This window comes from Gossypium hirsutum, chromosome A03 (genome assembly GCF_007990345.1).
Source record: "Gossypium hirsutum isolate 1008001.06 chromosome A03, Gossypium_hirsutum_v2.1, whole genome shotgun sequence".
Taxonomy (NCBI): domain Eukaryota; kingdom Viridiplantae; phylum Streptophyta; class Magnoliopsida; order Malvales; family Malvaceae; genus Gossypium; species Gossypium hirsutum.
This window is the reverse complement of record NC_053426.1, coordinates 22,198,115-22,222,746: the sequence shown is the minus strand read 5'-3', so window position 1 is coordinate 22,222,746 and position 24,632 is coordinate 22,198,115. Positions and strand designations below refer to the sequence as shown.

Genomic DNA, 24,632 nt, shown 5'->3' with positions numbered 1-24,632 from the left:
AACATCATGGTTATTTGAATTCTTTACAGGGAGAAAATTGATTCGTAGTAAGGAGAGGTCAGAGTAGTCGAATAGTGCAACAGGGGAAAATTTAACTAATAAACTGTACTAATTGGCTAGACCAAAAATTCTGGAAAAAATAATTAGTAATAAGATATATGAGCCTAGTTTCAGGGAAAATTCATGAATTTAAATTTTGGGTTTTGTGACTCGAGTTATGATTTATTTAGTGACTATGACGCAGATGGGCAGTTTTATAAGGAATAATGAAATAAACTATTTTGATTTGTCTAAGTATTCGGAAAATTTTAATGTTCCCGATTTGGTCCCGAACCGTTTCAATTGCATGTTTTAGGGTCTCGAGGTCCCTTTTTAGGGACATATTGAATGAATGTAAATAAATTAATTTTAAAAGTAAATTTTATGCCCCGAATTAGTAAGTTAAGTCAGGTAACGCCTCGTGCTCGACTCCGGCGACAGTCTCGAGTAAGGGGTGTTACACATATGCTATGCATCCTGGTGGGAACAAGATGTATCAGGATCTTCAAGTTTTTTACTGGTGGCCATGGTTGAAGAAGGACGTAGTTGATTTTATTGGTAGATGTTTCGTTTGCCAGAGGGTTAAAGCTGAGTATCAACGTCTGCCTAGGTTACTTCAACTGGTCAAGATTCCAGAGTGGAAATGAAAGTGGATCACAAAGGATTTTGTTTCTGGATTGTTGTTGACTCCATCTTGGAAGGATTTAGTTTAGGTGATAGTGGATTGGTTTATGAAATGTGTGCATTTCTTGCCTTTACATATGAATTTTAGTTTTTAGCAGTCAACCGAGCTTTATGCCAGTGAGATTGTCAAATTGCAAAGAGTTTAAGTTTCCTTCATATAGAACAAAGATCCATAATTCACGTCGATGTTCTGGAAGACGTTGCATGAGGCTTTGTGTTTGAAGCTTTACTTCAGTACATCGTATCGTTCACAATTAGATGGTTAGTCTGAGTGGGTGATCCAGATTCTCAAGGATATGCTTCACGGTTGTGCTATTGATTTTGGTGGCAGCTGAGAGCGACATTTATCATTGGCTGAGTTTGTGTACAAAAACAGTTATTAGAGGAGTATTCAGATGGCTTCGTTTGAGGCACTTTATGGTAGGAAGTGTAGGACTCCACTTTGTTGGTTTGACATGGAGGAAAAGAGGAATTTGGGTCCAGATTTGGTTTGTGAAGCATAAGGCAAAACTTATCTGTGAGTCGTTGAAGGTTGCTTCAAACAGGCATAGATCTTATGCTCGCTTGAGACGTCAAGATACTGAATATCAGGTTGATGATAAGGTGTTTCTGAAGGTCTCACCTTGGAAGAAGGTTTTGAGTTTTGGGCGGAAGGGTAAGCTTAGTTTGAGGTTCATTGGCCCTTATGAGTTGATTGAGCGGATTGGACCTGTAACAGACTGATTTAGACCCTAATCGGAACGGTGGTTTTGGGACCACGAATCTGAGTTAAAAAAATATTTTAAAAATGATTTTTTGTGTTTATTTTGTGTGAATTTATATCTGTGAAATTTTCGTGATTTAATTTTGTCGTTTAGGTATCCGATTAAATAAAAGGACTTAGTCGCGTAAATTGAAAACTTGATAGTTTAAAGTATAAGGGCCAACTAGTTAGTGGGTTTCTAATTTGGGGCATTTATGTTGTAAATATCCTATAAATACATTGGTGGGACAGTTTAAGACGTATATTATATGGTTTTTATATTAAATCATTAAGGGTATATAAGTAAATTAAACATTAAACTTAATATATGTTATAATATAACATAAAACATAAAAAAAATAATGTCATTTTGATGTTCATCTTGTTCTTGCCAAATACAAAAGAAAAGAAAAGAAAATAAAGAGGTTTTACGGTTCGGCCATTCTCCAACCTGATTCAAGGTGAGTTTTAGCTTGGTTTTTGATAATTTCTACGTTTTTGAGATCATTGCTTAGTAATCTTCAAGACCCAAGCTTTAGTTTTTTCTTTTGATGAATATTTTGAGTTATGCCATTGTTGATAGCTTGTGACTTTAATTAAATGTAAAGTATGTATGCTGATATGAAATATATAAATTAATATGTACTAATGCCGAATGTGTATATGCATAATAACTATGTTCATGCAATTGTTTCGACCGAGTTATGATGTCCGAAAGCCCCGTATGAACCTTAGGAATAGTTAGGATACATATGTCATGACATAGGATTCCGATATATGTGTGCGAGTAAGACCATGGCATTGATATGTGCTTCTGATATGTGTTTACAAGTAAGACCCTGTCTGGGACAGTGGCATCGATATGTAGCTACATGTAAGACCACGTTGGGACATTGGCATTGTACGATTTATGTGATTATCCGAGTGTCCTATCTAATTCGTAATGGTTCATCGGGCAATGATAAGCTATGTTTGAATGTGTAAAACAAGCTATAAGCCAGGTGTGGATTAACTTGTTACCTATTCAAAGTAAGGTAAGTAAGTTTTTAATGTTTTATACAAATGACTTATGAAGTAAATATGGAATGTGTAATTATAAAATAGTAATCGAACTTGATAAGGTATATATATTGTGATTGTCTTCGAAAAGATATGTGATATGTTTATTGATGTAACCATGTGTATTCGGTCATGTAACTAATGTGTACACGATGATATATTATGATGCTTGAGTGGTGTTTATGAGTATATGTATTTTTGATTGTTTAATGATATCTTGGCTTTGTAAATGAAATATGAATTACTTATATTTGTTATATAGGCATTCGACCAAGGTGGGAATTTTGTATAAAAATGAAATATCATATATGAAATTGGTAGGTTGAGACTAAGCATACTCATACAAGTATAATTTGGTTAAATTTAAATGAGATGGTTATATTACTAGATTGTTTATTTGCTTATGGCTTACTAAGCTATGTTAGCTTACTCTGTGTTTTTTGTTACTTTGTTTTATAGATTTTGTAGTCAAGCTACAAGCTTGGGGACTATTAACCAATTTCATCACACTATCTACTAATTTGGTATCTCTATAAGTTAAACTCGAATTATGGCATGTATAGGTTGAAGTATGTTTTGGAAATGCTAAATTTTTAGTTGTGTATATAAGCCATGCGAAAATGGCTAACCTATTGCCTTTAAAAATTCAGCTATGTCAAGTTTGATTATTGTTCACTTTGGTTTATAGTTATGAGTCATGTATGCATGATATTTGTGTTAAGTATTACGTGTGCTGAAAAATGGTTGATGCTGTGTCCCTATTCGGTTTTATATGTTAGATTAAATATTAATTAAGTTTGATTGTTGTTAAATATTGTATATGCTTCATAGATAAATATGGTTGATTATAAAATATGTATTTTATGTTAAATGTGGTCTTTATTTTAGGTAAGATACACATAATATATATATGTGCTTCACTTACAGGTTCGGCCTTGGTATACTGTATGGGAACATATAAGATTGCTTATTGGATTATTTAATATGTTTGTATGCGTAAACTTGGTTATTATGATGTTGCTGTGTGAGTTAAGTCAAGAATGATAATAGGTGATTAAAAGTTTAAGATATTCGAATAATAACAATGAATATGTGTGTTTAGGTATTTGTTCATGGCATGTGGATGAGCTTTCATATGTCTTTTCTTATATTTATATATGTTTATATTATGGTTGGTTTGCGTATGTGCATGATTATATTGATTCTTTGATTATTGTAAGGTTATGAAAATGTGTAAATGAAATGTGATAGCGGAATAGGTAAAGAATGGAACGGGTTCTTTGTATGTACCCGAATGCTTGTTCTTAATTTGTGTAACTATGCACAATATGCGAAATTTATATAAGCTAATGTATAAATGCCGCATAACTGAATAATAACGTTGGTAATGACATTGTTTTAACTAATGTAAAATTTGTGCATTGGCATGACTTTTAATAAACAAGTCTAATACTCAATAATGAAATTATTGATGTAACTATGTCTTGTATATATATAAAATGTTACACATATGTATAAATATATAATTGGGTTATGTAACACCCCAAAAAAAATCCTGAAACCCAAAAATCCCGAAATCCCAAATTTTTTTAGTTTTCAATTTTGATAAAAATTGTGTTCAATATTCTTATCCAAGCGATAATTTTAGTAGGTCTTAGCTAAGGTTGAGTTCGAATTAAGGGGTAGAATAAATTGTAATTTAATTATTAAAAGAATCAGGGCTAATAAGTGGGTGGGCTTTTGAATAAATAAAGAAACAATTGGACACAAAAAGAGCCTGTGGTGGAGTGGCTAAGTGACGCCACATAAGGTGTAGTGAGGTGGCATTAGTAGCTAGCAAGGGGGTCCAAGGTTTGAATCCTAGATTAGTATTTTTAGAGTTTAATTTTGGCCTTCTAGAAGGATGGAAGTGGGGTGAAGATGAACTCCAAGGGGAATGTTTAGGAGAGAAAATTAAGGAAAGGATCAAGGGGTTATCAGGGAGAAAAACGAGGAGATGAGAAGGGAGGAGTAAGTGGAGCCGAATTGGGAACTTGGGCTTGAAGAATTCGGCTATAGGGATATAAATAGGTGCTGAATGGGAGGGTTGAAAAGCTAATGACGAATTTCTCTTCATTTTGTGCCAGAAACCCTTTTCTCTTAAAAGCCGAAAACCTTTTTTTTTCTTTTCTTTCTTTGTGCCGAATTCTTATCCCTCCTCTACTCAATATTTTCTTTGCTTTAGAAAATTCTTCTTCCTCTCTTCTTTGGTGCTGAGTAATCAATTGTTTCCATTCAAATCTCTAAGACCCGAATACCCTTGGTGCTGCCACTACTCTTTCCACACAGTCGGTTCTAGTGTAAGTGTTCGCTCTCCCAATCAGATTTTGATAAGTATCGAGTATTCGGTCCCTCACTTCTTTCTAATCGAATTTGGTAGGGAATTAGTGTCAGATCTCAGTTTTTGATTCCTGCCGATTTGCTCTTCAGATCTAACAAATATGCGTGTTTAGTGATCAAATTAAAAGCTAGTAAAGGCTTGGCGTTCAGGTAAAGCTAAGGTGAGATTCTGACTTTTGGTGAAGTAATTGATAAGTACGTGTGATTAATCTTTGAGTGATATCGATTGTAGGTTTGGGCTAAGGAGATTGCATCATGCTTGCTTACTAGGTGTGTACATACACTGTACACACAGGTAGATCGGCAAAAGCTGAAATGCCGAAATGCTGAAAAGTCGAAAGTTTGGCTGCGGTAGTCTTGCGAGTGCGCGAACACTCGTGAGGAGGAAACCAATAGGTTGTCTAAGGCTCATGGGCAATTCCATGGACTTGGGCTGTGATCTGGCCAACCGGGCTAGAACAGGCTTAATAGGCCCAATGGGCTGTTGGGCCCATAATAGGCAAAATTTGATAATTGATGCTATGTGATAGAAAATTTGTGTGTGAGCAAGAATATAAGGTGATCTAGGCCTAATGGGCCATATAAAGGTGGTTTGGGCCTAATAGGCATATGAATATGAATTGGACCTAATGGGCCATATGAATGTGAATTGGGCCTGATGGGCCATATGAATAGATGGGCCAAGTGGGCCATATGCATGTACGTAGGGGTTTTGGGCCTAGTATATGATAACTAGATAAAATTTTATTAATATATTGCGACCATGGACAAGTCATAGGGTTAAGGTGTGGCAATGGGTATATGCATGTCTAAGATTGGATCTAAGGAGAGCTTGGTACTTAAGCGGTCTTAATGACTCACCTTCTCTTCTCTGGAATCCTACTTGGTGCATAGTGTTCATTCATCTTAGCTCACGGGACTCGTTAACGGGCCAAGGTAAGTGAAATCCATATCTAGGGAAAATTACTGAAATGCCCCTAAGGGCAAAAATGACCAAATTGCCCCTAGGTGTTAAATGTAAGTTTTATGAATGTGACATGCATGTTTACTGCATACATATGATATTCTGCTTAGGTTACATAAGGGTTGAGGATTATGGAACGGAGGAAGTATATGAGGATCGCATGGTTGCTTGACAATCATAGATCCACCGACGGCTTTTAAAGCCCAATGTGTAAATGAAGGTAGTTCCGCAACCAGGCTACCATTGGTGTGTGGGCTGGATGGGTCGATATTATATCCCCACATAGTGTGATGGGGGACAGAGCTGGTGTGTAGCGGATGGATAATTTGGATGGGATTGCATTACATGTTTGATGATTTTTCTTTGAATGCTTGTTTTTCATCGAGGGTTGTACACACTAAGTTTGCCAAAACTCACCCCCCTCTTTTATTTTATTTTCAGGTGATGCTCAATAGAAGGTTCGATATTTGGAGAAACTCTGGGTGGCCCGCTAGCAAGATAATTTGGACTTGTTTTCTTTCTAAAACATATAAGTTTCTATGTTTTTAAGTACTTTCAAATTAGATTGTAATAGGGCTTCCATTTTATTATCATTTGGATTATTATTTTTATGTGATGTAATTATAAGTAGTTGAACATGGTTTCTTAAACTATAGTATGTATTTTCTATGTTTCCGCAACTAAATTTTAAAAAGTGACATATTGTTATCAAATCCTATGTTTTGAACAAGTGATTGAAAGGAGTTTTTTTGTTAATTAGGATTTTCTTCTATTTTAAGAAGGGTTTTCAATGAAAATACGGTTTTTGCTAAAACACTTAAATGTGACACGCTGAATTCGGCCATAACATCTGGACCGGGTTTGGGGTGTTACATTTAGTGGTATCAGAGTCTAGGTTGTAAAACTCGGGCTATGAAGTAGGCCTTATTACTATTTGGTTTCTTTTTCCGTTTAAAAAAAATTGAATCACACTGTTATGGACAAGGGAAATCTTGCTTAGCGGCACACCGAGTCTCCGACGTCGAACCAAGTGAGTATTCTTATTCTTAAGTTTGTTTAAATTGTTATACAGTAGATAGTTAGAGGGATACTTTAGATGATTTTTTTAGAGTGGAACCAAAGCCCGCAAGAACTTGAAACTGTAGAGGATTTTCGAAAACAATCTTCTCTTTAAATATTTTCATGAAACATCGGTGTAATTATTAAACTAACTAAGACTTCATAAAAAAATTAATTCAGAAAACTCACAAATTAACGATGAGCGCTAGAAGAGGTGCGAGGGGCCATGACCGAGGCTGCGGAGGTGTTAGGGCTAAATCGTCGGCATCGGGCCATATGCCTGATGTTGGAGTAGAAGAGGCTCTGGCCTCACCTGTGGCTGGGAATGGACAGTATGATCGGGCCGCAGGAGAAGATACATTGTTCTAGGCAATGCTGAGAATTTTGGAAAGGGTCGCTGGGCCCAATAATGGCAACAGAAATCTGGGGTCCATTCCAGAACGACTTCAATCGAACGGGGCTGAGATTTTTATGGGCGTGGCTGGTGTGGCTCCTAATGTGGTGGAATATTGGTTGGAGGCCACTGAAAGGATAATGGAGGATTTGGACTGCTCACCTGAACAAAAGGTGAAAGGGGCGGTGTCATTGCTTAGGGAGGAAGCCTACCAGTGGTGGTTGACAGTGAAAGAAGGCACCCAACCAGAGTGGGTCACCTAGGAGTTTTTCAAAACTACATTCCAAGGGAAGTATGTGGGTGTAAGCTATGTGGATACTAGGAGGAAGGAGTTCCTGAACTTGACCCAAGGAAACAAATCGGTGGCTGAGTATGAGGCGAAGTTTCTACGCCTTAGTAGGTATGCAAGAGTAATGGTGGTAACGGACTATGAGCGTTGCGTTAGGTTTGAGGACAGACTAAGAGATAGCCTTAGGGTATTGATAGCTCCACAAAGGGAGCGAGTTTTCTCGAAATTAGTGGAGAAGGCAAAGATAGCGGAAGAAGTAAAGCGCACTGAGCGCTTAAATCAGGAGAAAGAAAGGGGTAAGAATAAGAGGGAGGCTAAGACTCCGGGTGTTGGATAGATGCCTATGGCTAGGGCCAAAGGGTTAATGGGCCATATAGAGCAAGGCCCCCTACTGTTAATCCAGGGTTGCCACTTTGTGCTTATTGTGGGAAAGGTCATGTAGGCGAGTGTTGGAAGAGGACGGGAGCTTGTCTAGCTTGTGGATCTATGAAGCATAGGATCAGGAATTGCCCTAGAATATCAGATCAAGTGTCAGTCGTGGACCGAGGTGGTGTACAGCCACCGATGAGTGCTCAGCTACCGCCGAGAGGCCGTGATCAGGCCAGAGGTGGAAACGGTTTGGGTCGTCAAGCACCAGGTAGAGGTGCTGGTCATGCTGAGGTGAGACAGCCAACTTTGTTCTATGCAGCACGTCGTCCAGAGATGGAGACGCTCCAGAGGCAAATAATGGTACGTACTTACCCATAGTGTGCTATTTACCTAAGTTAGAATTAGAGTGTGCAGCGGAAGTGTGGTGTGGTAGTCTATGTTTATAGTTCAAAATTTCGAGGATGAAATTTCTTTTATGGGGTAGAGTTGTAACGCCCCAAAAAAAATCCCAAAACCCAAAAATCCTGAAATCCTGAATTTTCTTAGTTTTCGATTTTGATAAAAATTGTGTTTAATATTCTTATCCAAGCCATAATTTTAGTAGGTCTTAGCTAAGGTTGAGTTTGAATTAAGGGGTAGAAGAAATTATAATTTAATTATTAAAAGAATCAGGGCTGATAAGTAGGTGGGCTTTTGAATAAATGAAGAAACAATTGGACACAAAAAGAGCCTATGGTGGAGTGGCTAAGTGACGCCACATAAGGTGTACTGAGGTGGTGTCAGTAGCTAGCAAGGGGGTCCAAGGTTCGAATCCTAGCTTAGTATTTTTAGAGTTTAATTTTGGCCTTCTAGAAGGATGGAAGTGGCGTGAAGATGGACTCCAAGGGGAGTGTTCAGGAGAGAAAATTAAGGAAAGGATCAAAGGGTTATCAGGGAGAAAAACGAGGAGATGAGAAGGGAGGAGTAAGTGGAGCTGAATTAGGAACTTGGGCATGAAGAATTCAGCTATAGGGCTATAAATAGGTGCCGAATGGGAGGGTTGAAAAGCTAATGATGAATTTATCTTCACTTTGTGCCAGAAACCCTTTTCTCTAAAAAGCCGAAAACTTTTTTTTCTTTTCTTTCTTTGTGTTGAATTCTTATCCCTCATCTACTCAATATTTTCTTTTCTTTAGCCGATTCTTCTTCCTCTCTTCTTTGGTGCTGAGTAATCAATTGTTTCCATTCAAATCTCTAAGAGCCGAATACCCTTGGTGCTGCCACAACTCTTTCCACCCAGTCGGTTCTAGTGTAAGTGTTTGCTCTCCCAACCAGTTTTTGATAAGTATCGAGTATTCGATCCCTCACTTCTTTCTAATCGACTTTGGTAGGGAATTAGTGTCAGATCTTGGTTTTGGATTCCTACCGATTTGCTCTTCAGATCTGAGAAATACACGTGTTTAGTGATCAAAGTAAAAGCTAGTAAAGGCTTTGCGTTCAAGTAAGGCTAAGGTGAGATTTCGGCTTTTGGTGAAGTAATCGATAAGTACGTAGGATTAATCTTTGAGTGATATCGATTATAGGTTTGGGCTAAGGAGATCGCATCACACTTGCTTACCAGTTGTGTACATACACTGCACACACAAGTAGATCGGCAAAAGCTGAAAATCCGAAATGCCGAAAAGCTGAAAGTTTGGCTGCGGTAGTCTTGCAAGTGCGCGAACACTCGTGAGGAGGAAACTGATAGGTTGTCTGAGGCCCATGGGCGATTCCATGGACTTGGGCTGTGATCTGGCCAACCGGGCCAGAATAGGCTTAATAGGCCCAATGGGCTGTTGGGCCCATAATAGGCAAAATTTGATAATTGATGCTATGTGATAGAAAATTTGTGTGAGCATGAATATAAGGTGATTTGGGCCTAACGGGATTTATAAAGGTGATTTGGGCCTAATAGGCCATATGAATTGAATTGGGCCTGATGGGCCATATGAATGTGAATTGGGCCTAATGGGCCATATGAATGAGATAGGCCAAGTGGGCCATATGCATGTACGTAGGGGTTTTGGGCCTAGTATATGATAACTACATAAAACTTTATTAAATATTGCGACCGTGGACAAGCCATAGGGTTAAGGTGTGGCAATGGTTATATGTATGTCTAGGATTGGATCTAGGGAGAGCTTGGTACTTAAGAGGTCTTAATGAATCACCTCCTCCTCTGTAGAATCCTACTTGGTGCATAGTGTTTGTTCATGTTAGCTCACGGGACTCGTTAACGGGCCAAGGTAAGTGAAATCCATATCTAGGGAAAATTACCAAAATGCCCCTAAGGGCGAAAATGACCAAATTACCCCTAGGTGTTAAATGTAAGTTTTATGAATGTGTCATGCATGTTTGTTGCATACATATGATATTCTGCTTAGGTTGCATAAAGGTTGGCGATTATGTAACGGAGGAAGTATATAAGGGTCGTATGGTTTCTTGACAATCATGGATCCGCCGACGGCTTTTAAAGCCCAATATGTACATGAAGGTAGTTTTGCAACCGGGCTACCATTGGTGTGTGGGCTGGGTGGGTCGATATTATATCCCCATATGGTGTGACGGGGGACGGAGCTGGGGTGTAGCGGATGGATAATTTGGATGGGATTGCATTACATGTTTGATGATTTTTCTTTGAATGCTTGTTTTTCATCGAGGGTTGTACACACTGAGTTTGCCAAAACTCACCCCCTCTTTTATTTTATTTTCAAGTGATGCTCAGTAGAAGGTTCAATGTTTGGAGAAACTCTGGGTAGCCCGCTAGCAAGATAATTTGGACTTGTTTTCTTTCTAAAGCATATAAGGTTGTATGTTATTAAGTACTTTCAAATCAGATTGTAATAGGGCTTGCATTTTATTATTATTTGGATTATTATTTTTATGTGATGTAATTATAAGTAGTTGAACATGGTTTCTTAAACTATAGTATGTATTTTCTACGTTTCCACAACTAAGTTTTAAAAAGTGACATATTGTTATCAAATCCTATGTTTTGAACAAGTGATTGAAAGGAATTTTTTTGTTAATTATGATTTTCTTCTATTTTAAGAAGGGTTTTCAATGACAACACAGTTTTCACTAAAACACTTAAATGTGACACGCCGAATTCGGCCATAATGTCTAGGCCGGGTTTGGGGTGTTACATGTTATGTATTATTTATGATACGTTGTACATGTTAAAATTTTTAAGATTTGATATTGGATTGAGTTGCAAGCATATATGTGATCTAAATCTCGAATTGCAATTTATAATGAATGTTTGTATGAGTAATAGTATAATCGGTAATGCCTCATAACCCTAATTTGGCGACGGATACAAGCTAGGGGTGTTACATTTTATAGGCATCATAATACGGGCTAGGGGTGTTACATTTTATTAGTATCAGAGCTACGATTTAGTCGGTTCTAAGACTAACGTAGCGTGTATGAGTCTAGCTATCATGCCATAATTATATATTGTGATAGTGTGATGACTTTTGACATTTGAAATGTGTTTTCGTATAGTAAATGGATCCTGACAGAGCTGTAACTGATGATGTCGAGAGTGTAGCACCTACTCCCGCGCAAGGGACAGCGTCGGTTGATTCTCGATCGATTTTGAGTAACTAGGAAGGAGAGGCTAGACAAGCTTTTTACCAAATGATGAATGACTGGTTTATTCAATATATTCGGACTAACTCGGTTGCCCAACAACCTCTACCCCCGACCAATCCATCTTCGATGCCTGCTATGCCTCCAGTAAGTGATCCACTGAGATTATATAAGCCACTTGTTGATAAAATCAGAAAATATGGGGCTGAAGAGTTTAAAGCTACTGATGATGATGATGCTGAGTGGGCTGAGTTCTGGCTTGATAATACTATCCGTGTGTTTGATGAGCTGGCCTGTACCCCAGATGAATGTTTGAAATGTGCCATATCGTTGCTTCGAGACACAACATACCACTGGTGGAATACCCTAGTATTAGTGGTTTCGAGAGAGCGGGTGACCTGGGAATTCTTTCAGACTGAGTTCCGTAAGAAGTATATCAGCTAGAGACTTATTGATCAAAAACGTAAAGAATTTTTAGATCTAAAACAAGGTCAGATGATCATGACAGAGTACGAGCAGAAATTCGTAAGACTCAGTCGGTATGCCCGAAAGTGTGTTTCCACCGAAGCCATAATGTGTGAAAGATTTGAAGGTGGGTTGAATGAAGACATTAAACTGTTTGTTGGCATACTTGAGATAAAAGAGTTCGTAGTACTGGTTGAACGAGCCTGCAAAGCTAAAGAGCTCGGGAAAGAAAAGAGAAAAGCCGACTTTGAAGCTAGAGACTCACGTAAGAGATCATTCAGTAAATCAGTCTAGTCTACACCAAAGAAGTTTCGAGATGATTTCAATCATTCTAGGGCCACTTCAGGTTACTCCAGACGAGATCAGAATAGATCACCTGCGAGCTCGAGAGTTACCTCAGTAGCTAGTGTGGAGAATGTCAGATCAAATCAACCAAGTGTAAACACTGTGGTAACCGACATCCCGACAATTGCAGATTGCATGATTGGGCCTGTTTTAAATGTGGATCTATAGATCATTACATTTGAGATTGCCCAGGTTTAGCTGAAGAAAATCTAGTACATAACACAAGATCGGGTAATACTGCGGCTCGAGGTAGACCACCTAGAAATATGGGTAATACAAGTGGCAGTCAAAGAGGAAATAAAGATACAGCAGTCAGATCTGAGGCTCGTGCACCTGCCAGAGCCTATGCTATTCGAGCACGAGAGGAGGCTTCATCCCCAGATGTTGTTACTGGTACATTCACTCTTTATGATACTAATGTAAGTACATTGATTGATCTTGGTTCTACTCATTCTTATGTGTGTGAGACATTAGTATTCAGCAAGACTCTGCCTGTTGAGTCTATTGAGTTTGTGATTAGAGTGTCAATTCCCTTGGGTCGGTGTGTTATGGTTGATAAAGTGTGTAAGAATTGTCCCTTGATGGTTCAAGATCTGTGCTTTTCGACTAATTTGATGTTACTGCCATTTGATGAGTTTGACATAATTCTGGGTATGAACTGGTTGACATTACATGATGCTATTGTGAATTGCAACAGAAAGACCATTGACTTACGGAGTTAGAATGATGAGGTTATTCGGATTGAATCTAGTGATTTGTATGGTTTACCAGCAGTAATTTCTTCGATGCTAGCTCAGAAACATGTGAGAAAAGGGTGTGAAGGTTATTTTTCCTATGTGGTTGACAGTAAAGTGGCTGAAAGAAACATTGAATCAGTACTTGTTTTATGTGAGTATCCAGATGTGTTTCCTGAAGAATTATTGGGTTTGCCACCTATTCAGGAAGTATAGTTTGGTATTGAGTTAATGTCTGGGACGACTCTGATATCCATAGCTTCGTACAGAATGGCACCTACAAAATTAAAAGAATTGAAAGCTCAGTTGCAAGAATTGACAGATAGAGGTTTTGCGGACCGAGTTTCTCTCTGTGGGGTGCACCTGTGTTGTTTGTGAAAAAGAAAGATGAAACTATGAGAATGTGCATCGATTATAGATAGCTTAATAAGGTGACTATAAAGAATAAGTATCCGTTCCATGGATTGACGATCTGTTTGACCGACTGAAAGGAGCTATAGTGTTTTCAAAGATAGATTTGAGATCGGGCTATTATCAGTTGCTAATTAAAGACTCCGATGTGCCAAAGAATGCTTTCAAAATGAGGTACGGACACTATGATTTTTTGGTTATGCCATTTGGACTCACTAGTGCACCTGCTGTTTTCATGGATTTGATGAATCAGATCTTCAGACCGTATCTGGACCAGTTCGTGGTTGTGTTTGTAGATGAAATTTTGATCACTCTCGTGATGAAGCTGAACATGCTGAACATTTGAGACTTGTGTTGTAGACTTTGCGAGATAAGTAGTTGTATGCGAAATTCAGAGAATGTGAGTTCTAGTTAAGTGAAGTCAGTTTTCTGGGTCATGTGGTATCAGCATCGGATATTCGAGTTGGGCCGAGCAAAATTTTAGCTATACTTTATTAGAAACCTCCGAAGAATGTTTTTGAAGTCTGAAGTTTTCTAGAACTTGTTGGTTATTATTAGACGGTTTGTGAAAGGTTTCTCTATGATTGTAGCTCCAATGACGAAGCTATTGCAGAAAGATGTTAAATATAGTGGTCAGAGAAGTGCCAGAAAAGTTTTGATCAGTTGAAAGCCCATTTAATTGAAGCTCCAGTGATAGCTTATGCCTTGAGACAGTTAAAGCCACATGAAAGAAACTATCCGACACATGACTTAGAATTGGCAGCTATTGTGTTTGTATTTAAGATATGGTGTCACTATTTGTTCGGTGAGAAATGTCATGTTTATTCTGATCATAAAAGCCTGAAATACCTGATGACTCAAAAAGATCTGAATTTGAGACAACGCCGATGGTTAGAATTGCTAAAAGACTACAAGCTTGCGATTGACTATCACTCGGGAAAGGCTAATGTTGTTGTTGATACTTTAAGCCGAAAATCACTGTTTGCTTTGCGTGCAATGAATGCTCATATGGCTATGTCTGACGATGGTTCAATAATAGCTGAATTGAAAGCAAGGTCATTATCTGTTCAACAAATTTGTGATACCCAGAAGGTTGATAATGAACTACTAGCAAAACGAGCTCAGTGTGATACAGATACTAATTCAGAATTTAGAGTTGATGCTGATGATATTTAAGATTCAGAAACCGAATATGTGTCCCGAGGAATTTAGAGTTGATTCAGATGATTTTGAATGAAGCTCATAGCAATCGGTTATCTGTTCACCCAAGTAGTACAAAGATGTATAATGATCTAAAACAGCTTTACTGGTGGCATGGTATGAAGCGAGACATTTCTGACTTTGTTGCAAGATGTTTAGTCTGTCAACAAGTAAAAGTCGAGCATCAGGTACCTTCAGGATTACTTCAGTCGATTATGATACCTGAGTGGAAGTGGGACAGAGTCACGATGGATTTTGTATTTGGTTTATCATTGACACCAAGCAAGAAAGATGTAATTTGGGTTATTATGGATAGATTAACTAAGGTGGCTTATCTCGTCCCGATACGTACAGACTACTCACTTGATAAGCTAGCAGAATTATACATTTCTCAGATTGTGAGATTACATGGTATGCCTATATCTATTGTTTCGGATAGAGATCTGAGGTTTACATCGCAGTTTTGGAAGAAACTGCAAGATGCACTAGGTACAAAATTACATTTCAGTACTGCTTTCCATCGGCAAACAGATGGCTAGTCTAAGCGAATCATTCAGATACTTGAAGATATGTTGAGATGTTGCATTCTCGAGTTTGAAGGTACGTGGGAATGATACCTACCTCTGATTGAATTTGCGTATAATAATAGCCTTCAATCGAGTATCAAAATGGCACCATCTTAGGCTTTGTATGGTCGTAAATGTCATACGCCATTGTACTAGACTGAGCTCACTGCAAATAAGATACACGGGGTCGACTTGTCAGGGAAACTGAGCAGAAAGTGAAAGTGGTTCGTGAAAGTCTAAAAGTGGCATCAGACCGTCAAAAATCTTATGCGGACTTGAAACATAAAGATATAGAGTTTCAAATCAGAGATAAAGTGTTTTTGAAAGTCTCACCGTGGTAGAAAATACTCAAATTTGGTCTAAAGGCAAATTGAGTCCAAGATTCATTTGGCCGTATGAGATTATAGAGCGTATCTGGCCAGTTGCTTACAAACTGTTGTTTCCACTTGAGTTAGAAAAGATCCACAATGTATTCCATGTCTCGATGCTTCAAAGATATCGATCTCACCCGTCACATGTGATTATTCCGTTTGAGATTGAGATTAAGCCTAATATGACGTATGAAGAAGAACCGATTCGTATTTTGGCCCACGAGATTAAAGAGTTGCGAAATAAGAAAATTTCGTTAGTTAAAGTACTATGGCATAAACACGGAGTTGAAGAAGAAACGTGGGAGCCAGAGGATGCAATGAGAGAACGTAATCTGAACCTATTCACCGGTAAGATTTTCGAGGACAAAAATCCCTAAGGGGGAGAGTTGTAACAGCCCGATTTAGACCCTAATGGGAATGGTGGTTTTAGGACCACAAATTGACTCAGAAAAATATTTAAAAACTTATTTTCTGTGTTTATTTTGTGTGAATTTATATCTGTGAAATTTTCGTGATTTAATTCTGTCGTTTAGGTATCCGATTAAATAAAAGGACTTAATCACGTAAATTGAAAACTTGATAGTTTAAAGTATAAGAGCCAAATAGTTAGTGGCTTTCTAATTTGGGGTATTTATGTTGTAAATATCCTATAAATACATTGGTGGGACGGTTTAAGACGTATATTAAATGGTTTTTATATTAAATAATCAATGGCATATAAGTAAATTAAACATTAAACTTAATAAATAATGTCATTTTGATGTTCATCTTGTTCTTGCCAAATACAAAAGAAAAGAAAAAGAAAATAAAAAGGTTTTAGGGTTCGGCCATTCTCCAACTTGATTCAAGGTGAGTTTTAGCTCGCTTTTTGATAATTTCTACGTTTTTGAGATCGTTGCTTAGTAATCTTCAAGACCCAAGCTTTAATTTTTGATTTTAATGAATATTTTGAGTTACGCCATTGTTGATAGCTTATGATTTTTGTTGTTTGATGATGAAATATGAAAGATATGTTTTAGATTAACATATTTTGTTTTAGAGTTTTGATGATTTTGAGTAATTAGGACTAAATTACAAAAATAATAATTTAAGGGACTAAAATGTAAAATAAATTAAATATATGGGCTTGTATGAACACTAGGAATATTTGGCCAAACATGGGTATCTTGAAATTTTGAATATTTTGTGTTTTGTGCAATAAGGACTAAATTGTAAAAATTGTAAATGTCAGGGGTAAAATGGTAATTTGTCCATTTATGTGTTTTTGGACTAAATTGAATGAAAATATGTTGAATGGTCTTAATTTGGATATGTTAGATCAAGAACCAAAGAAATCAAATTTGGATTGGGGGAAAACGAAAGTTATTGACTAGTTGATCCGTACTAGTTTTTCGTTGTCCGAGGTAAGTTTATAAGCAAATAGACGTACTTAATTTTTAATTAATTGTAAAGTATGTATGCTGATATGTAATATATAAACTAATATGTACTAATGCCGAATGTGTGTAAGCACAGTAACTATGTCCATGCAACCGTTTCGACCGAGTTATGACATCCGAAAGCCCCGTATGAACCTTAGGAATAGTTAGGATACATATGTCATGACATAGGATTCTGATATATGTGTGTGAGTAACACCATGATCGATAAATGATTCCGATATATGTTTACAAGTAAGACCCTGTCTGGGACAGTGGCATCGATATATGGCTACATGTAAGACCACGACTGGGACGTTAGCATTGTACGATTTTTGTGATTATTTGAGTGTCCTATCCGATTCCGAATGGTTCATCAGGAAATGATAAGCTATGTTTGAATGTGTAAAACGAGCTATAAGCCAGGTATGGATTAACTTGTTACCTATTCAAAGTAAGGTAAGTAAGTATTTAATGTTTGATACAAATGACTTATGAAGTAAATATGGAATGTGTAATTATAAAATAGTAATCAAACTTGATAAGGTATATATACTGTGATTGTCTTCAAAAAGATATGTGATATATTTATTAATGTAACAATGTGTATTCGGCCATTTAAATAATGCGTACACGATGATATATTACGATGCTTGAGTGGTGTTTATGAGTATATGTATATTTGATTTTTTAATGATATCTTGGCTTTGTAAATGAAATATGATTTACTTATATTTGTTATATAGGCATTCGGCCAAGGTGGGAATTTTGTATAAAAATGAAATATCATGTATGAAATTAGTAGGTTGAGACTAAGCATACTCATACTAGTATAATTCGGTTAAATTTAAATGAGATGGTTATATTACTAGATTACTTATTTGCTTATGGCTTACTAAGCTATGTTAGCTTACTTTGTGTGTTTTGTTACTTTGTTTTATAGATTTTAGAGTCAAGCTACAAGCTCGGGGACTGTCAGCCAAGTTCATCACACTATCTGCTAATTTTGTATCTCTATAAGTTAAACTCGGATTATGGCATGTACAGGATGAAGTATGTTTTGGAAATGCTGAATGTTTAGTTGTGTATATAAGCCATGTGAAAATGGCTAAGCTATTGCCTTTGAAAATTCGGCTATGTTAAGTTTGGTTATTGTTCACTTTGGTTTATAGTTATGAGCCATGTATGCATGATATTTGTGTTAAGTATTACGTGTACTGAAAAATGGTTGATGATGTGTCCCTATTCAGTTTTATATGTTAGATTAAATATTCATTAAGTTTGATTGTTTTTAAATATTGTATATGCTCCGTGGATAAATGTGGTTGATTATAAAATATGTATTTTATGTTAAATGTGGTCTTTATTTTAGGTAAGATACACATAATATATATATGTGCTTCAGTTACAAGTTCGGCCTTGGTATATTGTATGGGAACATATAAGATTGCTTATTAGATTATTTAATATGTTTGTATGTGTAAACTTGGTTATTATGATGTTGCTGTATGAGTTAAGTTACGAATGATAATAGGTGATTAAAATTTTAAGATATTCGAATAATAACAATGAATATGTGTGTTTAGGTATTCCGTCATGGCATTTGGATGAGCTTTCATATGTCTTTTCTTATATTTATATATGTTTATATTATGGTTGGTTTGCGTATGTGCATGATTATATTGATTCTTTGATTATTGTAAGGTTATGAAACTGTGTAAATGAAATGTGATAGCCGAATAGGTAAAGAATGGAATGGGTTCTTTGTATGTACCCAAATGCTTGTTCTTAATTTGTGTAATTATGGACAATATGAGAAATTTATATAAGCTAATGTATAAATGCCGCATAACTGAATAATAAAGTTGGTAATGACATTGTTTTAACTAATGTAAAATTTGTACATTCGCATGACTTTTAAAAAACAAGTCTAATACTCAATAATGAAATTATTGATGTAAATATGTCTTGTATATATATATAAAATGTTACACATATGTATAAATATATGATTGGGTTATGTATTATTTATGCTGCGTTGTACATGTTAAAATTTTAAAGATTTGATATTGGATTGAGTTATAAGCATATATGTGATCTGATTCTCGAATTGCAATTTATAATGAATATTTGTATGAGTAATAGTATGATCAGTAATGCCTTATAACCTTAATCTGGCAACGGATATGGGTTAGGGGTGTTACATTTTATTGGTATCATGATACGGGCTAGGGGTGTTACAGGACCGGTTGCTTATCGTCTTTTGTGGCCGTCTCAGCTTGAGTGCATCGACGATGTCTTCCATGTTTCCATGCTTTGAAGGGATAGATCGGATGCTTCCCATGTTGTTCGTATTGAGGAGATTGAGGTTCGATTTGACCTTTCGTATGCGGACGAACCGGTTGTGATCTTAGACCATAAGGTCAGGGTGTTGCGCAATAAGACGATTCCATTGGTAAACTAAAATTTTCTTTTAAGAGGGGACAAAATTTCAAGTAAGTTTAACAATTTCCGAGTGAACATTAGGAGTTAATCAGGTTTATTAGTAAAAAAAATATTAGTTAGCTAGCTTAATGTCATTTAAAATCGAGAAATAATATTCCAAAAAATAAAAATATTTAAAAAAAAATAATTTTATAGTTTTAAATAATTTTTGGGCAAAATAAACATTTTTGATCAAATTAGAATTTAAAAATAAATTAAAATGGAGGTTTAATTGAGAGAATTTAAAATATTAATTACATAGGACAATTTTGCAAAGCAAGGGTAATATTTGAGTGGTTCTATGGAAAATTACCCATATTTTAAGAATTTTGGAGGGAAATTATTTTTTAGTAAAACAAGGTGGGAGTGGCAATTTCCCCAATTTTTTGAAATCAAGTGGGGGTTCTTCAGTTCAAGAATGCTACAGCCTCCTCACTTCACACACAATTCTAACCTAATTTCTAAGCATTTTATCTCGTTTTTCTTATTCATTTTCAAAATATACATATCAAAGATTAGATCTCATCTTTTATTCTCTCAAAATTCTTCAAAAAAAGATTTCCAAAGTTGAGAAAAAACTCATTCGGGTTCTTCAAAGATCTTGATCCAATATTCAATATTGGTGATTCCAGATCGATTGAAGGTATTCTCTCAACTCTATATTCATTCTAAGGTCATTTTCAATCATTATTTTCAATCTAAATTGATTAAAATGGTTTTTCAAATCTTGATCTGTTAGCTTTTGAACATGAGATTCATCAATGGTGAATTCATGGTTTTGAGTTAGAATCCAAGTTTAAATGGATATTTAAGCTCAAATCATGTTTATTAAGAGGTTTTTTATCAGAAAACTAAAGTTCAAACTTGTTTGGTTGATCAATTTTGACAAAACTATTTTTTTTCTTAAACTAAGAACATGAGTTGATTTTCTGGAAATTTATGAAATGGTTTGTTTGATGAAATTGATGCTTAGGTTTCCTGTTGATAGATCAGGAATGATGTTTAGAAATGATTTTTGGTGCAGAGAAGGTCATTTGGGGGATGAAATTTGTGTTTCAGCTAGATCGTGAGTTTTCAGTAAGGTAGATTGGAGAGGAATTTCAGATCTGTGTAGTTTATGATTTTTTTTATTTTCTTGTTGTTAATGATAGCTTGTAAAATTTATTTTACCTCTGCTTAAGATCTACATCGTGGAGGGGCTACTGCTAATCAGAATTGAGGTCCAAACACAGCTACTTGATACACTTTGGATTGAGAAGTAAAGTGTGAAGTGAGTGGTTTTCAAAGGCAATTGGTAAATATGCCTATTTACATTTTGAATTGAGGTTTTAAATTGTGCTTCTAGTGATTCAATTGTATCTCAAAAGGTTTAGATATCAATTTGATTTTAATTTTATGAAAGCATATTTGTAAATGATTTATGAAAACTGTGAATAGAGTATTTGATATGGTTGATTTGAATTGTATTGATTAATAATTGGAGCATGGATTATTGTATATTAGAGCACTTGATGATGGTTTTATAGTTGATTTTAGATCCGTGGACAAAGACATTTATTGAACTTATCTGTGTTGATGTTAAAATTGCTAAGTGGCATGCTTTAAATTAAATTTTTATGTCCTAAATTAAGTGCTTAAATATTAGTCTTTATGCCCGATGTGTTTGGTTATATTGTTAGCATTGCATAGTGGATCCATTGGATATAGATGGCATGCCATAGAATTAGGGAGTACTCACCACTACATGTGTTATTTGCGAGCATATGGCTCTAGAAGTATTGACTTTGCATGAGTGAATAAAGGAGTGTTGAGCCTTTTTTGCCACTCAATCATTGTGATTTCGAGGTGACATAAGAGAGTGTGTGGCTACGCCCTACTCAATCGAAGTATTGTATTCAATATTTAGGAGATTGAGATCATTTCATCCAATATAGGATCACATGCTTATATTTTTCTATGGATGTCATTTGCCAATATAAGTGTGTGATTGTTAAATATATTATGTTTTCATATGACATAATAAATGTGATTTTACTCATAAAATAACAGGTGGAATTTTGATGTTATGATGTTGCATTGCTGCTAGCAATTTCAGTCAATTGAATGCTATATTTGAGTGAGAAAATATAATTGAAACTATGGATCATATACCTAAAATTTGAACATGATTTGCCTTGGTTTAAGTATGTCTTTGGTGTGATTTTCTTATTGAATTTATGGCCATTCACTGAGCTTTTTCAACTCAGACCCTTACAGTTTTATGCAAAGTTTTTCCAGCTTTGGGAAGTTTAGGAGCAAGGGCAAGGCTGGTCCAAGTTTAAGGCTACTTGGTAGTATAGATTAGGGACTTTTTTATAAATATATTAGAGGGCACTATGGCACTCAATTGGGATAATTTGATACACTTGTAATGGATGTTTGAGACTTACATTTGGATATTAATTGTAAGATTTTTTTTATGTTTGGTTTTATCGTTAAATGTTGAGTGTGTTATTGTATGTTGCTAAGTGAAAACATGGTGATTGAAGCATGAAATTTTCACTAATACATTTTAATTGTAGTTTTTCAAAGAGTGGATAACTTTGTGACTAACATAAGTCCATTGTATGTTTTAATTGTTGTTTTTTAAGCATTATTTTGAATATTTAAATTATATACACTTTTTGTTTATTAGTTGTAATTAGATTAACTAGAGTTGTATGTATGATTAAGGTAATAAAACTTAGCTAATATAGCCTTAATTAATAAGTGAATTAAGGAAAAAATGGCTAATTAGAAAGAATTCTAGGGGTTTCATAAATTAACTATAAGAAAGTTGGTAATTGCATAGAATTAAAATTAGGTTTGTTTAGCTTTAAGTGGTAAAATGACCTAAATAACCTTAGTATTAAATCCCTAAAGGAAGTTTTAAAATTGTTCACAAATTGTTTCCGTAAAAAGATTAGATAGCTATTAGTCAGAATTGAGGCGTTATAAGGTTGGAGTCTGTTTTAGGTGATTTTTTGCTAGAGAGTCACTTTGGTGACTAATGTGTCACTCTGGATTCAAGTCGGTCCATACCAGTTGAGTTTGGGATGTCACATTGTTTACATGATGTGACCAAATTCTATGTTACATCCATTGCATACAAAGCACATGTTTGTATCCAAATCACACATAAAACATCTAAGGCTTACCTCGATGACCAGTGACTCTTCAACCTGCATTTACAAGTTAGTTGAATTAGTTATTCAAACCAATTATGAAATAATCACAATCCATCATTCAATCATCTATCTAACACAATAGAAAAAGTTCCAAATTAAATCAAATAATCATAAGTGAGTCTAATACTAAATCTCACAATTTGGTCCCCGATTGCCTTCCTTAATTCGGTTGGGAGCACATCAACATACCTAAGTGTAACCTCGTTATGGATCACTTGGATAGCTCACTTCCACACCTCCTCACACGTTATATCATTGCAATGTTATAAAAGAGGGGATGAGCTTATTGAAGCTCAGTGAGTGCTCAAACATACTAGACATAAACACATCAGTTAGGTTAAAAGGTGACAAACTATAATGGTTCACATATTATTGCAATCTACACAAATTAGTAACTCACACGAAAAAATAGTTCTCATAAAATAAATAGCGCAAATAAAATAACTAATTCACATAAAATGGGTAGATAACATAAATTATCAATTCAAACCAAACATCTGTTCCTATGAAATAATTGTTCTTACCAAATGACAACTCATGCAACATAATAGTTCATATGAAATATCAGTTCATATCGAATAACAATTCATGCAAAATAACAGTTCATGCTTTATCATAACTCATATATCTCAAATAATGATAAATTGGCATTTTTGTGATTATGAAACATATACGGGACTCTATCACCACCTATAAGTGGACTCTACCATCACACATTAGATAAACGGATCTTTTTATAATGCCTCACTTTTGGACTAAAAAATCCCTACGCTGTCTCCAATATAAGTGTAGCACGAATGCTCATACTCTCCAACACTCCTTACTTATATAGCCCTACGTTGTCTCCGTTGAATGGAGCTATACTCAACATTCCCTTATCTCTCTAACGCTATCTCCAGGCACAATGCCCATTGCAATAATAAGGGTGAGTACTCACAACCCTATGGCATGCCAACTACATTCAATGGTTCCATAAGGTCACAATGCCAAAATATTTCTTTAAGACATTCAAACTATCCATTATAATAGGGCTCACAATAAATCAAAGCTCACACATTATAAGACATTTTGCAATTCACAATCCACAATAGAGCATGGTTCGTAAGTACTACACATATAACACAGTTCACATATCATTCATGACATAGCTCAAATAAATAATTTTTCGCATATTTTATTTAGCATAAGGCACGAAATACCTTAGCTTACATGCAATACAACTCAAAATCTCACAATACACAGTTTGGTAAATTAATACAGTTCACCATAATAATATAATTCACGAAGTTAACATGGTTCACAATATAACACAATACATAAATATAGTTGTAACAACCCGGTTTAGACCCTAGTCGAAATAGTGGTTTTGGGACAATAAATTCGAGTCAAAAAATATTTTAATATTATTTTCAGTACTTATAATATGTGAATTAATGTCTGTGAAAATTTTGTGTGAAAATTTTATCGTTTGTGTGCCCGATTTGATAAAAGGATCTAATCGCATAAAATGTAAAAGTTGCATGCTATATGTTAAAAGTGCCTATTTGCTATATCTTTTTAATTAAGAGGTCCTTATGTTGTTAATATGACATTTACGTGGTAAGTGGACGAAAATGGCCTTATATGTTAATGTTTTTATATGTTATTAATCAAGGGCAAAATTGGTATTTAGTAAATTAAGTTATATTAATAAAAACAAAACATGAAAATTGGCTAATATATGTTTTTATATGCCAAAAATTGAAGAAAAAAAGAAAAGAAAAGAGTCTTTAGGGTTTGACACTTGTGATTGTTGATTAAGATATGTATTTTGCTCGGTTTTTGATAATTTCTACATTTTCG

At 35.5% G+C, this 24,632-nt stretch overlaps 1 protein-coding gene across 1 annotated transcript; it reads left to right on the top strand.

Moving 5' to 3' along the window:
* Positions 1 to 509: 509 nt before the first annotated feature.
* LOC107900183 (uncharacterized) lies at positions 510 to 1,446 on the top strand. Its single transcript, XM_016825877.1, has 2 exons — positions 510 to 639; positions 1,055 to 1,446. The coding sequence occupies exons 1-2, from the start codon at positions 510 to 512 to the stop codon at positions 1,444 to 1,446; spliced, it is 522 nt and encodes a 173-aa protein (XP_016681366.1).
* The last annotated feature ends 23,186 nt before the right edge of the window (positions 1,447 to 24,632 follow it).

Bases quoted from the DNA above. Each gene is read 5' to 3' on its own strand.
- LOC107900183 (XM_016825877.1), top strand. From the start codon at position 510: ATGCATCCTGGTGGGAACAAGATGTATCAGGATCTTCAAGTTTTTTAC. The intron at 640-1,054 runs GTCTGCCTAGGT...TTTTGGTGGCAG, and splicing joins GGTTAAAGCTGAGTATCAAC to CTGAGAGCGACATTTATCAT.